General features: G+C 57.7%; 1 protein-coding gene across 1 annotated transcript; it reads right to left on the reverse strand.

The window, feature by feature from the left end:
• Positions 1-776: 776 nt before the first annotated feature.
• THOP1 (thimet oligopeptidase 1) lies at positions 777-15481 on the reverse strand. Its single transcript, XM_065934039.1, has 13 exons — positions 15323-15481; positions 12159-12371; positions 9646-9794; positions 8644-8751; positions 8139-8241; positions 5970-6130; positions 5249-5384; positions 4696-5062; positions 4390-4591; positions 2437-2623; positions 2177-2305; positions 1393-1529; positions 777-1241 (listed from the first exon to the last, which is right to left on the reverse strand). Exons 1-13 carry the CDS (start codon positions 15336-15338, stop codon positions 1086-1088), a joined length of 2064 nt encoding a protein of 687 aa, XP_065790111.1. The 5' UTR covers positions 15339-15481; the 3' UTR covers positions 777-1085.
• Positions 15482-15512: the final 31 nt, after the last annotated feature.

Genomic DNA, 15512 nt, shown 5'->3' on the forward strand with positions numbered 1-15512 from the left:
TGGTCAAGGACGCACTCTGGCTTGCAGGTGACAGGAGAGGGGATCCAGGGCTCAGTGCCCAGTGTGGGGTGGCAATGGGGTCTTAGGGAGGCCTGCCCTCGTGGCATGGGCTCCTTTGCGCTGAGTGGCCTCTGTCTAAGGACAGCTCTGCCTGACTGCCCATACTCTCCAAGTTCCAAGTCTGGGGGAAAAACAGAATTTCTTTCCCCAAACCGCTTCAACAAAAATCATGGGCCTGACAGCACCAGCCTCAACTGAACTACCTCTCGATGTCTGGGCTGAACCCTGTGGCTGGCGAGAAGACCCACATGACCTGCTTTAACCTGGGACCCCCGACTCCCTCTGGCATGGAGGGGTCCCCAAGAGTGGGGACGCCCAAGGGCAGTTCAGGATGTGTGGATGAGACCGGTGCACTGGCCAGTGGCCACCTGTGCTCAGCCCGGCTGAGGTGGGTCTCCCAGGAGGCCCCACTCACCCAACAGCCTAACCCTGAGGCTTGAACCCAGAGCCCCACTGCCCAGCCCAGGCCAGACCCACTCCTTGTGTTGCTTGTCTATACTGGATCGGGGACTTCCCTGGCAGTCCAGAGGTTAATACTCTGTGCTTCAAACGCAGGGGGCATGTGTTTGATCCCCAGTTGGGCAACTAGGATCCCGCATGCCATAAGGCGAGGCCAAAAAACTCCAAACAAATGAAAAACAACAAATTGGCCACAGCACTGTTCCTGCAGTGGAAGGGAGGCAGGCAGAGATCAAGACTGAATCTTTTTTTTTTTAATGGCTGCATTTCAAAGAACTGTTTTTTTAACTAGGGAAAACTCCCAGGAAAGGGCTGCATTAGTGCAACAAAGAGGCGTCTTGACCAGACAGGAGACTTTCCAGACACCTCCAGGTGGAGACCTTTCAGCCCATGTGGGCCGATGGGGACACGGGGACTGGGCGGGGGGGAGGGGGATGGACACACAGCCCCTCCCCTGCCCAGTCCCTGGGCTGGAGCCCCCCACCTGCCCCAACTGGGCACTAAGGCACCTGGACAGGTAGCACGCGGCCGGGCCCGCCAGGGTGGGGGGCCAGAGCCCCATGCCATCAGCAGGCTGGCGGCTCACAGCCCTCCACCTGCAGCCCTTTGCTCAGGAGGAAGGCGTCCTGCTTGGGGTCACGACCCAGGAAGAGCTTCAACATGACACTGGCGTCCTCGGAGCCGCCCGGCCTCAGGATGCAGCTTCTGTAGTCCATGCCGACCTGCCAAGAGGGTGCGGGGCTGGAGGAGGGTTGTGCACCCCTCCCTGGCTCCAAGGGGCCCTCGGCATCACCAGGGAGGAAGGATACCCAGCATCTGGGGGTGTAGGGGGCAGGAGCCCTCAGGGCAAAGGGGCCCAGGCCAACCTCTCACCTTGCCACTCAGGACGCCCTCCTGCTTGAAGCGCGTGTGGAACATGTCAGCAGAGTACACCTCACTCCATAGGTAGCCATAGTACTGGGCGTCATAGCCACCCGCCAGGTGGCCGAAGGTCGCAGGCATGTTGGTTCCTAGGATGGACACGGAGAGGCTCTGGTCATGGCCCCTGGGCCCCCTCAGGATTTTTCCAGAGAGAAGGACCTCGAAGCAGCCCCGTCTGAGGCCCATGTCACAGGAGGGCAACTGGTCTAACACTTCTAGAAAATGGGGGTCTCGTGGGCAACTCACAGAGGAAAATAAGTCTTTGCCCACTTTCTGCTCAAGCTCACAACAGTTCACCCGGAGCACCTTACAAGGTTGGTTGCTCAGACTCTGATGAGTCAGGGCTCACCGTGGACAGTGGGAAACGCGTTGGTTACCACACTCCCTGAAGGACGTCTTAGAGGCCCATGGAGGGGTGAACGGCGTGTATACACACCAACACATACATGTTCAAACCTCCACTACTCATACATCCAGGTACAAACCCTTTCCTGACCCCCTGGGCTTCTCACAAAGCCTGTGCAGAGCCGCCAGCCTACCATGGCCCCCACGTGCCACAGCTGGAGGGACAGGCCCAAGGACTGTGGTAGGATGAGCCCAGAGGTCAGTGGCTCCTCCTGGGCCTTGACTGAAGCCTGTCAAACAGTCCCCACTTCACACATCACTAAATGACTTTCACCACCTGGGCAGTGGCCACCACCCCGGCCCCTAAGGCACCCCGTGGGAGCACGGCTACCTGGCGTGGCGGGGACCCCGAGGATCTCCTGGCACAGGCGGGCATACTCCTTGGCCGGGTCTGCGGCTGTCTGCGTGTGCAAGGCCTGGTCCACCTTGGCCAGGACGATCTGGCGCAGGTTGAAGAGACCTGGGGGGAGGTGGGGGTGGGGAGATGGGGCTGGGTGTGTGTCCGGGCCACTTTCCCCAGGGGGAGGGGAGGAAGGAGGTGGGGCGCTGGGTGTTTGGCGTCTGGGCAGCTCCATCCTTCCCCAGTCGCACCTGTATTGGCCTGGCGGGACTTGATGAGCTTGTCCAGGAGCTCCTGGGGGATGGAGCTGCCCGTGCGGTAGTGCTGGGACATCCGGAGCAGCGGTTCCGCCTCCCACACCCAATTCTCCAGCATCTGCGACGGGGCCTCCACAAAGTCCCGCTCCACATGCGTCCCGCTGAACATGGCAAACTCGGCCTGTGGGGGCGGGGGAGGGGGGAACTGTAGGAGGCCCCAGACCCTGACCAACCCGGGACACAGGGAGTCAGAGAGCCTGCCGTCCAGCAGGTCACAGCGCCCCTCCCCATCCACAGAGTCCTAGATGCAGTGGATCTAGGTGGCCGGCGACGGCAGGAGCTCCTTTCTCCTCTTTCCTGCATCTTGATACTCTTCCTGAAGACAGTACCTGATGGCAGTGTGGCTGGAACCCAGGCCTGGCAGAGCCAGGGCCAGTGGGCTGAGTGACCTGGCATGTTCTTCCTGGGACCCAGGGAGGCAGTCAGATGTCACTGGTACCTGGACCCCTGCCTTTGGGTTCCAATACCAACTGCAAACAAGCATCCTTCTCAGTCTATTGACTGCCCCATGTGTGCATTCTCATGTTTTGGGGGGTGATTTCTCTGTTCTAGATGGACCCCCCAGTGTAGGGCTGAAGTGCTATCCAGTGACTGGGGCGCAAGAAGGCAGTGAGGTGCTCACGGAGATAGTGCGTGTGTCAGATGAGCTTTGTCCAGGTGAGGGTCACAGCCCTGCCAGCCAGGGGCTCAGCATGACTGACCCAACAGCTGGTATCAGACCAGGTGTCGATAAATAGAAACACAGAGCACATGAAGCCGAGTGAGGATCAGTCCTGAAAACCGGGTGACAAAGACTCACGGGAGCTTGGCTCTGCACTGTCTGCAGGGGCGGTGGCTCAGTAACCGCTCCCTCCACATTCACAGTGACTTTATAGCACAGAACTGCCTTGAACACTGAGAATCATCCATACTAAGAAAGACACAATGGCTGCGAGGGAGCCATGAGGGTCACCGGCAGAGGAGCGGTCCAGGGACAGCAAGTCATCCCTGAGTGGATCGCGAGGAAGCTGCTCAAGGGCAGGGGTGTGAAGGGGGCTAAAGGTGGTGGGGGCGAGGGCTGGGATGCCCCCGCCCTCACACCACAGACAGTAACACCAAAATGAAGAGCTCAACTACTAAACTCACAGGAAAAAAATTCAGAAGAAACTCTTTATGCCTTGAGTTAGAGAAGAATTTGCAAAATGTGTGAGGAAACATTTAACAATTTCAAAGTCAAAACATTCTGCTCAGAAATACAGCAGAAGAGGTCCCTCCACAAACGGAAGCATCCCTCAGCCATGAAAAGGAGAGAAGCCCTGACATTCACTACCATGTGGACGAGAACACGACGCTCAGTGAGAGGAGCAGACACAGAAGGACACACAGGGTGTGATTCCACTGATGGGAAACGTCCGGAATAGGCCAAACCACAGACACAGACAGTGGATTCTTGGTTGTCAGGGGCTGGGGGCTAGGGGTTGGGAGTAATGATAGCTAAGGTGCGTGAGGGACATTTTTGGGGTGATGGAAAATTTCCAGAACATGGCACCGGGATGGTCACACAGCTTGGTGAGCTGTTCTGAACTGTCCACTCACACTCCGGGGCAGCTTGTGTGAGCATGGCTCTCAGGCTGAGGGCTGACCGCAAGAGGGCCAAGCACAAGCACATGTGCAACCAGGTCCCAGGGATGGATGCTCATCTGGCGGGCCCAATGAGGAAAGTCCCTGGGACTTAACACATAGGGAACTGGCCCTGCTTATGCCTTTACCCGGGGCTCCCAGCTTCCGGAGCCACAAGGACATCCCTTGCTGCTGTTCACACATCCAGGGTGTGGGGTTCAGGGACGGAAGCTGGTACCAACCTGCCTGTAGACCACCACGCCCCACCCTCCTATGCCCCACACCCACCTGGGAGCAGAGCTGGTGCATCACGTGGCCGAACTCATGGAAGTAGGTCTCCACCTCATCGTGCTGCAGCAGGGAGGGCGCATCGGGTGTGGGTTTGGTAAAGTTGGCCACCATGGCAGCGATGGCGATCTGCCGGCTCCCATCCTTCCGCAGGCAGCCTGGCTGCAGGCCAAAGCAGGCTGCATGCCCATACTTGCCTTCCCTGGGTGGGGACGGGGGACGTGGGGTCAGTCTTGGCCGCTGGGGGTGGGCGGAGTGAGTGCCCAGCCCAGCCCAGCCTGGCTGATGGGTCCTCCATGCACACACCGGGGGTAGAGGTCCAGGTAGAACTTGCCGATGAGCTTGCCCGAGGCCGCATCTCGCACGGCATATAGCGCCACGTCCTCATGCCACACGGCGGCACCCTCCTCCAGCTGGAAGCTGAGGCCCAGGAGCTCCTGGTAGATGCCCAGCAGCCCGCGAGTCACCACCTGCATGGGGAAGTACTCCTTGAGTAGATTCTGGTCCACACGGTAGCGCGTCTCCTCCACCTGGTTCATGTAGTAGCGCATGTCCCAGGCGTTGATGCACCCGTCGAAGGCCAGGCCGCGCTGCTCGCACTCCACCCTCTTCAGCTCCAGGATCACCGCCCGCTCCTGCTCCCCGAGTGGCTTCAGCTTCTGCGCCAGCTCATCTGTGGGCGATGTGGGGTGTGTGAGGCTCAGCTACCTCCCTTGGCCGTCTCCAGCCCCCACCACTCACCCCACATGACCCCCAAGGGTGGACAAAGCGGGGCTCGCAGGCAGCACCTCGTCCAGTTGAGGTGGCCCCTAGCCCTCACACCTCCCCCCAGGCACCTGGGGCAAGGGGGTGGGGTTACCTAGGAAAGTGGCCACCACCTGGCTGGTCTTGGCCATGTTCATCTCTAGCACGTAGTCGGCATGTGTGCTGAACCCCAGCAGACGGGACTTCTGAGCCCGCAGCCTCACCAGTTCCCTGAGAATGGCGCAGTTCTCCTAGAGCCCACAGACGGACAGATAGACGGTAGCACTGGAGCCACAGGCCAGGTGTCCACGGGAGGGCTCTCAGGTTCCTGGCAGCCATGGCCCCCACGACCCCCTCAACCACCACTGCCCGGATTTCTCTGCACTTGGTCCTGTCATAACACATGGTCTTTATAACCCATTGGGGTCTCCTTGGGCTCAGGGCTCTGCCGGCACCTGAGGGCTTCACTCAGCCTCCCCAGCTTGTGGGACAGACACAGAGTGACATTGACCAGGTTCATTTACGAGGAGAAATACGCCTGTTCACAACAGGAACCCTAACTACACCCGGAAGCTGACAGAGAACATCCAGAAGGATGAGGGGCCGGGAGCTGGTGGCCAGCAGTGCCGTCTCCACAGCACCAGGGCCCTAACCCAGGACTCTGCCCCAGTCAAGTCCATGGCCAGGAGAGGGAAGTGCCAACCCCTCCCATCCAGACCAGCCCTGGGATTGGCAGGCTCAGCAGCCCTTGGGGGCTGAGCCAGACCCGGGGACTCTGAGAGGGCAGACCAAGATCAGGCCCTGCTGGGCAATGAGCAGTGGCGGTGCTTCCTTACCTCCTTGCACCGGCAGTTGAAGGCCTCCTCCACTTTCCTCCGGGTCTCGGGCACATGGCATTTCTTCAGGAGGGGAAAGTAGTGTGGGTACTTGAGCGTGACCTTCAGTTTCTCATCCTCGGTCTTCTCCAGTGAATTTATAAAGTCTTCAGGGAGCCCTCCTGTGGGGGCCAAATTGGGGGTTCTGAGGGGACTGGCAAGCCGCCCAGCTGAGGTAGGAGGAGTGGAAGCCCCTGCTGCATGGGAAGTGAGGAATGAGATGGCAGGCTGGGCTTCCCCATGCCCTTTGCATGTGTCTGCACTCAGAGGAGCAATGTTGAGGGCTCTCCCACCTCAGAGCTCTGCTCCCTCAGGACGCTCTCAGGGAGGGGGAGGTGGAGCTTGTCCGGTCATCCCAGGTCAGCCTGCATCCCAGAACAGGCGCCACCCTGGGACAGTGTGGACTGCCGCCTCCTCCCATGTCCTTCCTGGGTGAGAGGCCGCAGCAGGAGGTGGAACCTGCCAGGTGGGTTTCCCAGCTCCCGGCGACTGAGGGATCCAGAAGCAATAGCTCCCTGGCAGCCAGATCTCAGTTCCAACCACCCCGCTGGGGCCACGCCAGGGAGAGGACACAGCGAGCCCAGCTCAGTCCATGTCCAACAGGAGGTGCTTCAAGAACTACGGGGATGCGTCCATTTGAAGGGGCCAAACTGGGACAATGAGCATCTGAGAAAGTGAGGACAGCAAGGACACCCCCAGGGGAAAGACCAGAGCCTAGAAGCCCGTGGATGCAAGGACATGGCCAGGGCTGTGGGGGGCTAGTTCTGACACACGAGAGGACACCCACTAAGACAGGGCCAGGACACGAGCCGGTGACAGTGGGAGGAGCTGCAGCCTTCAGGATTCCTGGGAGAAATGACTGATCATGAGGGGAAAACAGCCAACACTACAGAGGCGATGCCGGGTGGAAGTCAGTTTAGCCTATGGATGAGGACTTAGGAAAAGAAAACAGGGTTTTATACGTGTATACACGACTCTCTCTAGAGGCTGGGGTGGGGGAGAAAACAGAGACACAACACACTACCTACGTTCCTGTAAAATGACACTCCAGAGCCTTTCGCAACCCGGAGAAATGACCCGGCATGGCTACTGCTCAGCTGGGACTGAAACCCTGTCAGGCGGCCACACAAGTCCAGCTGCCATCCCAGCCCCGTGAGACAGGTCACCGGGGCTTTCAGTGGCTGTTCCATGCGCTGGGGGTTCACATTCCTGCCCAGGAGGCCAGGCTGAACTAGCCGGGCCCTGGGCTGGACAGTGGGCAGAAAAGCAGCCAGCCCCACAGGACGGTGGATTCCAGAGGCCTGGGATGGCCCTTTGGCCTGAAAGCCTTGGGAGTCACATGGGCCTTGCTGCCTGGGACAGAGCAGTGGGGACAAAAAGTCAGAGTGGCAGAGGTCAGCGTGATGGACCTGACGCTCCTGCTCAGGACAGAGCACATTTGTGTCCCCGAGTCTCTGCTGACCAGAGGCCCAGGCAGTATCACAGCATATGGGACAGCACCGTCAGACCCCCGGGCAGGGCTCACAGGCCACTACCCACCTGCCTGGATTCTGCATAATTGTCAGTATGGGTAAAATGGAAGCAAGTCTGTCAATGGGGAAGGCGTCTGGAGAGATCAGAAAGGAACGTGAGGCTTAACTTGAGCTGATCAGGGCCAGAAACGTAAAGATAGTCATCAGGATGGGTGGGGACCCCATCCCGAGGGCCTGTACCTGGGGGCGCAGGAGGCACCGTCCCTGGTGACAGGTCTGGAGGCCCCAGTGCAGGAGTTGCACATACACAATGAGGCCAGGTCTGGGGTGCACATGGGGTCTCCCACTATTCTCGCCACTTTCCCACAGGCACCAAGTTTTCAAAATAAGGCATTTGGGGAAGAAGGTAGAAGCTGAGAAAGCCTCCCAGGCCCCAGGCCTTCAAGCCCCCATGCAGAGCCAGACTGGGAGGACACCATGAGTTAAAGGATCACACCTCACAGAGCAGGGCCAGGCAGAACCTCGGCAGACAGATCCCAGCCCTCCCCAAGGAAGGATCCAGGACCTTGGGCTCCAGACTCCCGGAGCGCCCCTGGGGAAGGAGGCCCTCCCAGGGAATGCTCCCCTCCCCCGCCTGTCACCCTGTGCACCCACGCACCCAGCTCCTCGCGTGTGAACGGCAGGAAGGTCGTATCTTCGTTGAGGTTCTTGTTGAAGTCGATGCACAGGAGACTCAGCTTCTTCTTGATGCTCTTGATTTTCTGATGGATAAAGACTGTTGTGAGAGTCCAGGGGAATGGAAAGAGTGGGGGGTTCTAGATTCAGGGCTCCCCAGGAGTTGTGCTGAGCTCAGATATCTAAACCCTAGATCCCGGCCCCCTGTTCTTGCTTCCCAGTGATCAGTGAAGGACCTGGAAGCAGGGGTGCCCCATAGAGACCACCACTCTCAGAGCCCTGGGGAATCTAAGCTTTGGCCATCTTAAGGGATCTAAACTGTTCATTCAGAGTCCATCTGGTTTTCAGAAACAGAAACTGATCAGCCTGGGTTCAGAAACAAGGAGGAGGGGTGCTGAGGAAAGAGCCGGCTCCCCTGGGCCCTGGGCCTGGGCCTGGGGTTGGGGCTTGGGCACGGGGGTGAGGGTCATCACAGGCTAGGCTCTCACTTCCTGTGTCTCCTCTGGCAGGTGCAGCCCGTTCCTCCGGCCCAGTTTGATTAGTCGCTCCAGGTACCTTGATGCCTCTGGTCTCAGCGAGTCCTTCTGGACCTTCTCCTGAACAAGAAAACCACAGAGACGGTGCCAAATGCCTACGAGGCCATGGGGAAGCAGGATGTCATCACTGAAAGGAATGTAGAATGGTGCAGTCACGCTGAAAGGGAGTTTGCAGGTTTCCTGAAAGGCAAAACTTCCTAACAAAGCAGCTATCGCAGGACTCAGCACTGCAGGCCCGAGCACTGACCCAGGGAACCAGATTCAAGTCCACATAGGACCTTGCGTGACTGGGGACAGCCCCAAACCAAAGCTGCCAGGGGCCTCCCCAGGGCAATGGATGGGGCAGCTGTGTCAATGTTAGGACCCTGCTGTGACAATGACCTGTCACAAAACGTGACTTCGGGGACAACCGGACAAAGCTCAACTGGGACCTCTCTGAATCGTTTCTAACAACAAGATGTGAACCTATAATGGTCCCAATAAACACTTCAGTTAAACACTGCCTATGCTTTCTGAGGCCCCAGTCCCTGAGTCTGCACAAAGTACACCAGGGTCTTCCTGGTTCCGATGCGGACATGTCTGGCAGGTTCTAAGAACCACCCACCAGCCATGCAAGGAGCATCTGCAGTCCCCTAACGGTGGGAGCAGTGCTCAGGGGCACCACCAGGGAGGAAGGATGTGCACACCCCTGTCACTGGTCCCTTCGCCTCACGTGGGAGATGGGATGTCCCCCTGAGGTGACCCCAGCAAGGTCAGGGATGTGAGATGACATGTGCACATGGGAAGGCATTGCACACCTCTCCTCCCTCCTGCTTGTCTCTGTCACGTCTCTAACATTGTCTGTTGTGGAAAAACGGTCCCATTGCCCCTTGCAGGGCTCTGTCCACCTCATGAAGCCTGGGAGCGGGACCTCTCCACCTGGGAGGTCCACACTCTGGCCCGGCCCTCACTCACCTGCAGCCAAACGATCCTCTGGTACACATCCTGCCTCATGCTCATTTCCACATCGAACTCTGACAGCTTCTTGTCCGCTTCCGTGCTGGCTGTGCGGATGTCCTTGGAGGGAGAGACATGCTGGGGGAAGTCAAGGATGTTCCTCTGAACTGAAATGGGGAGACAGTACAGGTGAGAGAATGGCCCCGCAGGGCAACGGGCAGGTGCAGCCCTGGGTGAGAGACGAGCATGATTAACCTCGTCCTCAAGGACTCGTGGTCCAGATGGGACGGGACTCAGCTCTGGACACCTCAAGCCGAGAAGGACGGGAACAGGGAGCAGGATGAGACCAGGAGAGGCTGAAGGGACTCAGCGCCAAAAAGGTGCCCTGGCGGCCATGGCCAGGCTGCAGGGCACCGACAATTTTATGCTTCATGGCGCACCATGTGCATGAGACAGTGGGCACGTGGCGACTGTGAGAACACACACTTCCGCTGTGTCACCATGTGACCCACAGCCCCACTCTCAGGTGGACACCCGAGAGGAGCAGAACACTGTCCACCCAAAAAATGGTCACACGTCATCAGAGCAGTGTGATCCGCAGTGACCAACAGTGGACACAACTCAGATATCGGTCAGCAGACGACTGGACACACATGTGCCTCTGCACACGGGAGCATCACTCAGCCATGAAAGAAGAGAAGCCCTGAAGCTTGCTACCACATGGACCGACCGTGAGGACACTATGCTCAGTAAGAGAGGCAGACATGGAAGGACACACACGGTGTGATTCCACTGATGGGAAACGTGCAGAACAGGCAGGACCACAGACACAGAAAGTGGGTTCACACTGTCAGGAAGTGACTGCTAATGGAGATGGGGGACCTCTTTGGGGTAATGGAAGGTTCTAGAATTTAGATACTGGTGATGGTTGTATATGCTAAATACACTAAAAACCAATGAAATCTAGGCTTAATGTGGGCAGATTACATGGTGTATGAAATGTATCTCAGCAGTTCTTTTATATCACCGAGTGGTATACAGGAACTCCGTTGCCCAACTAGGGATTGAACCTGCACGCCCAGCAGTGGAAGTGTGGAGTCCTAACCATCAGACCATCAGGGAAGCCCCCTTCAACAGAGCAGTTTTTTCAAAAGTGTGTACTTTGAGGGGGGGTGGGGGGAGGGCGAGGGACCTGAAGTACCATCATGGTTTGATGGCTTCTATGGCCCCAGCCCACTGAGAACGTCCCAGGGCTGGTGGGTCAGCTGCACAGTGGACCCTCCAGAGGCGGTGACCTGCTCAGCTGACTGGACCAAACACGGCAGGGTCTGAGGGGGCCCTGACACCAGCTGCCCGATAGCAAGCCATGAAAAGGACAGAGGCGGCCTCTGTGCATGTGACGGCTCTGAGCACGACAACAGAACAGCAGAGTGTGGGATTAGTCCAGGCGGCGGGTTGGGCCGAGGGGGCGCGGGAAGGGGCACCAGGCTGGGCTCAGCCTGCACTCAGAGAGCCCAACACCCAGCAAGGCAGGGTAAGGGGCTTCCCAGGTGGTCCAGTGGCTGACTCCAAACTCCCAGTGCAGGGGGCACAGGTTCAATCCCTGGTCTGGGAACTAGATCCCATGTTCCACATGGCACACCCAAAAAAACAAAAAAAAGTAAAAAAATAATATAATTTGGTCTACTGAGGGGAAATGGAAAGGCCACAGGAGTGGAGGTGGAGAGACTTGTCTGGCACGGTCATGCCCCAGGTGGAAATTTGCACCAACCAGCCTCCAGAACCTCCTGCTGGAGATGAGAGGGGAGACTGAGGTCTGCCCCACCCCAGCAGGTGACTGGGGGGCAAAACTGGCCTATGGCCTCTTGATCCACTGCCTGCACCACGGCCCCCACCTCTGAGCCCATGGCACACTGGCCCCCATGGAGTGGCCCCTCTGAAGTCTGAGCAGGCAGCCGGGCCCAGCACACCCAGCACCATGCAGCATCAGGGACACGTGAGGATCCTGCAGCCGGAGTTCAGGGATTCTAGACGGTTCTCAGAGAAACAGCTTTCCCAGAGATGCAGAGAGAGGGGTTTCCCTGGCTCAGCGTTCTCTGCCTCGTCAGCCTCTGCAGACAGGGCTTGGGAGGTGGACTGAGGATCTGTCTGACCACACAAACTTGTAGGACAGACCCCCATGGATGAGAGGAGGGAAGGAACTCCAGAGTGATGAGAAGGGCGCCCCAGGGCGTCAGGTTACCCAGAGAACAAGGAGGTAGCAGGGAGCAGAAAACCAAAGAGGACCAAGTCCAGCCACTCAGAGGAAACAAACAACCCCTGGGGCTCCAGTTTCAAGGCTGGCAGGCGAGCTGGTCTGATGACACCCATTCTGGGCCCTCAGATGATGCAGCCCCGGGGGATAGTGCAAGCCAGCCAGGCCTGGCTGCCTCCTGCTGACCAGGGCCCACCAGGGGCGCTTCCCAGCCAGCACCTCTCTCCACTGCATCCCTGGGAAGGAGGTGGCGTTGCCAGGTCGGGGCATGGCTCACCTGTGTAGGACACCTCCACGTCAGCCAGCGCCTTGAGCGTGTTCTCATAGGACACATCCTGGGGCTCCTGGGCGCCCACGCGGTCATACACACGCTTGGTCTGCTCGATGAGTTCGGTGGTGAGCTCGGCGATCTGCTGGGCACTCAGGTCCCACCGGAGGTGGTTCACGGCCGAGCATGGTGCCGCCACGTCCAGGGCATCCCCTGTGCAGGCTGGACCCAGGAAACAGACACCATACCCAGCAGGTCTGTGTCAAGCCCGCAATCAGGGTCAGAGTAACAGGGTAGGGGGAGACCCTAGGGCTGTGTGTGGATGCGTGGCATGATCGGTCCTCAAGCATAAGGGGATCCTGCCCCCAGGGAACACTGTGGTTGCCACAATCAGGGAGTGATACCACTGCATCACTGGGGTCAGGCATGCTGCTCAACACCCCAAAGCGCCCAGGACAGTCCCCGCAGGAAGACTCAGCCCCCAAAGTCATGAGTGCTGAGCATACACCTGCATTTCACTGAAAGAACACCTGCCTGCAGGATGGAACCCCGAGTTCCCTGAATGTGACACATGACGTGTATACTGTGTTACTTTTCTAAAAGAGGGGGAAGCCCTGACAATTAAGACTTCCCCAGCCCCCAGCCCTCCCCGTCCACCAAGAGTTTTCTGGATGAGAGTCTGGTCTCTACCGACAGCTGTCAGTTAAAAATCTTTGGGTGGTGTTCTGCGGTGTACTTGCCCTCACTGGGTTCCAAGATAGTTCTGTCCCCCGCACCCTAGGTTGCCCCATGTCACAGATGGGAACCCTTTGATCACCTGATTCCATAGCCAGCAAGCGACAGGGATGGTTCAAAGTCGAGCAACCTACTTCTGCTCCCACGCCGTGAACTAGCAGATGGCGTTCACCCCATCTTTGGAAATCTGCACACCCTGTGGTTGGGTCCTGTCCCCTTTTCAGGGCTCCACTCAGGACTAAAGTTCAAACCCTTTATCAGAGTCTACACCCACGGTTGCCAAACACTGTCCCAACTGTTTCTGTCTAGCCCCTGAGATAAAGGTGATTCTGCCGTGACCAAGAAGTTGTGTGGCCTGCCTGCCAAGTCTAAAACACTTGGCCCTACACAGACAGGTTCACTGACTTCTGCTCTACTTGGTCCACTCTACTGGGTCCGGCACAGCAGGTCTGACCAGCTGGTTTGGTCAATTTCTCTGTTCCCGGCCACACAGGCTTTCTTCGAGGTTTCCTGAGCCTTCCTACAGTTGTCCCCTCTGCCCAGAGCCCTACCATATCAATCTTCCTTTTCACATCCCTTTCTCAGAGAGGCCCGTGATGGCGTTCCTATAGCATCTGTAGGTTGGCCTATACCTGTCTCAAGTTACTTGAGTTAACGAATAAAGCCTGCGCTTTCCCTCCAGCTGGGCGTAGGGCACCTAACAAGCAAGCAGAAGGGGCTGCTCTAGGAAACGTCTACCAGTGCTTCATTCCCTACTTCTAGCAGGCAGGAGTGGTGCAAGGCCACGTGGTCCTGAACTCCCTGATTTTCAAAACATTAGGGTGGGGGTGTCTTTGCAGGAAGCTGCTGGCTCAGGCCTGTGTTTGGTGTCTCTGGGTAGCATTTTTTTTTTTTACAGTATTATCAACACTTGTGGCTGGATCATTCTCTGTGTGGGGCCATCCTGGGCACTGTGGAATGCTGAGCAACACCCCTCGTCCCCATCCACTCAAAGGAGTATCCCCAGTCATGATGACCATAGATATCCCCAGACATGAGCCCCACAGGAAGACACAATCACCCCAGCTGAGAAAAGAAAAAGTCCCTTAAATCAATAGAGGTTAGATTTTTCCGGCCAAATGGCTGCTTCATGCTTAGGGAAAATCTTTCCAGGATAATTTGGATTTCAAGAACTGTAGAAGAGGGACTGTGAGTCTGCATTCGAGTTGGCAGTAAAGGAGGGCTCCAGGAGCTCAGGAAAGGTGGGAGACCTGAGTGAACTGCAATTGTCAGGAAAATATTTTGGTGGAGCTAGGGTTTGAAAACTTTGAGCAGGCATGTTTGTAAACATTCACTGTCACCTACGTGCCAGGTCTAACAATCCTGAACCAAAGAAAGCAGACTACATTCCTGCCTTCCTGAGGCCTGAATAACCGTAATTATGACTATCATCATTAATACAATTATCATCATCATTGTATTAGGCTGCAGAGAGAACTGGGGGAGGATAGGTTGGGCAAGACAAAATTTGAGGAGGCCCTACTCAACATCCTGGGCGACTTCCTAAAACATGGTTGGTATGCAGGTGACTGCTGCTGCTGCTAAGTCACTTCAGTCGTGTCCGACTCTGTGTGACCCCATAGACGTCAGCCCACCAGGCTCCCCCGTCTCTGGGATTCTCCAGGCAAGAACACTGGAGTGGGTTGCCATTTCCTTCTCCAATGAGTGAAAGTAAAAAGTGAAGGTGAAGTTGCTTAATCGTATCCGACTCTTAGTGACCCCATGGATTGCAGCCTACCAGGCTCCTCCATCCATGGGATTTTCCAGGCAAGAGTACTGGAGTGGGGTGCCATTGCCTTCTCCGATGCAGGTGACATTGCTCCCCCAAAGGAAAACCCTTCTGTGGTGCCCCGTTGCGCTTCACATAAAAGGGACCTGCAGCTGTGCCCTAGCCAAAATGACTTGTTGTTCCCCAAACGTCTTACTGGTGTGCTTGCCTCCCTCGCGGTTCCCACCACCTGGGACAGCTGCTTCTGCCCGCCAAGTCCAGGCTGAATGAAACGCCACCTCCTCCGAGAAGCCCTCCAGGACCGCCCTCCCTAAAGAAGCACCACCAGCCCTGGCACCGATCACTGTCTAAAGCCCCTGCGTGCCTTTTGCCTGTCGAACGTCCGGCTGTGGAACTAAGTCTAGAACTCCCTTGGAGTCCACCTCAGGGCAGACCAATCCTCAGGAGAAGTAATGGAGTTGGCCGAATGAGTGAAGCGCTGAAAAACCTGGATCATTCATTCGGCAACCGAGGGGGCGGGGTTCCAGACTCGCCGACCCCCATCCCCAGCCTGGGCCCAGGTCACTCGAGGGTCACTGGCTCCGTTCTAAGGCCCCAGGGGCGACCCCGGGGGAGAGGCACGGGGCTCCCGGGTCCGACAAGAGGAGCCATACCAAGAGACGGCCTGTACCTGCAGGAGGCTTCATAGCTGGCGGGTGTGCACCGGCGGCCCCTGCCTCCACCTGGTCCGTGTCGGCGCAGCGGCCGGCAGACTCCGTCCACTCAGAGATCGCAAATCTCCAGACCGAGGCGCCCGCCGCCCGCGCGCTCACTGAATGCTGGGAGACTCGTGCGCTGGAGGGCAGGGCGCTTGCGCACCC

This window comes from Muntiacus reevesi, chromosome 1 (assembly GCF_963930625.1).
Source record: "Muntiacus reevesi chromosome 1, mMunRee1.1, whole genome shotgun sequence".
In the NCBI taxonomy this organism is placed as follows: domain Eukaryota; kingdom Metazoa; phylum Chordata; class Mammalia; order Artiodactyla; family Cervidae; genus Muntiacus; species Muntiacus reevesi.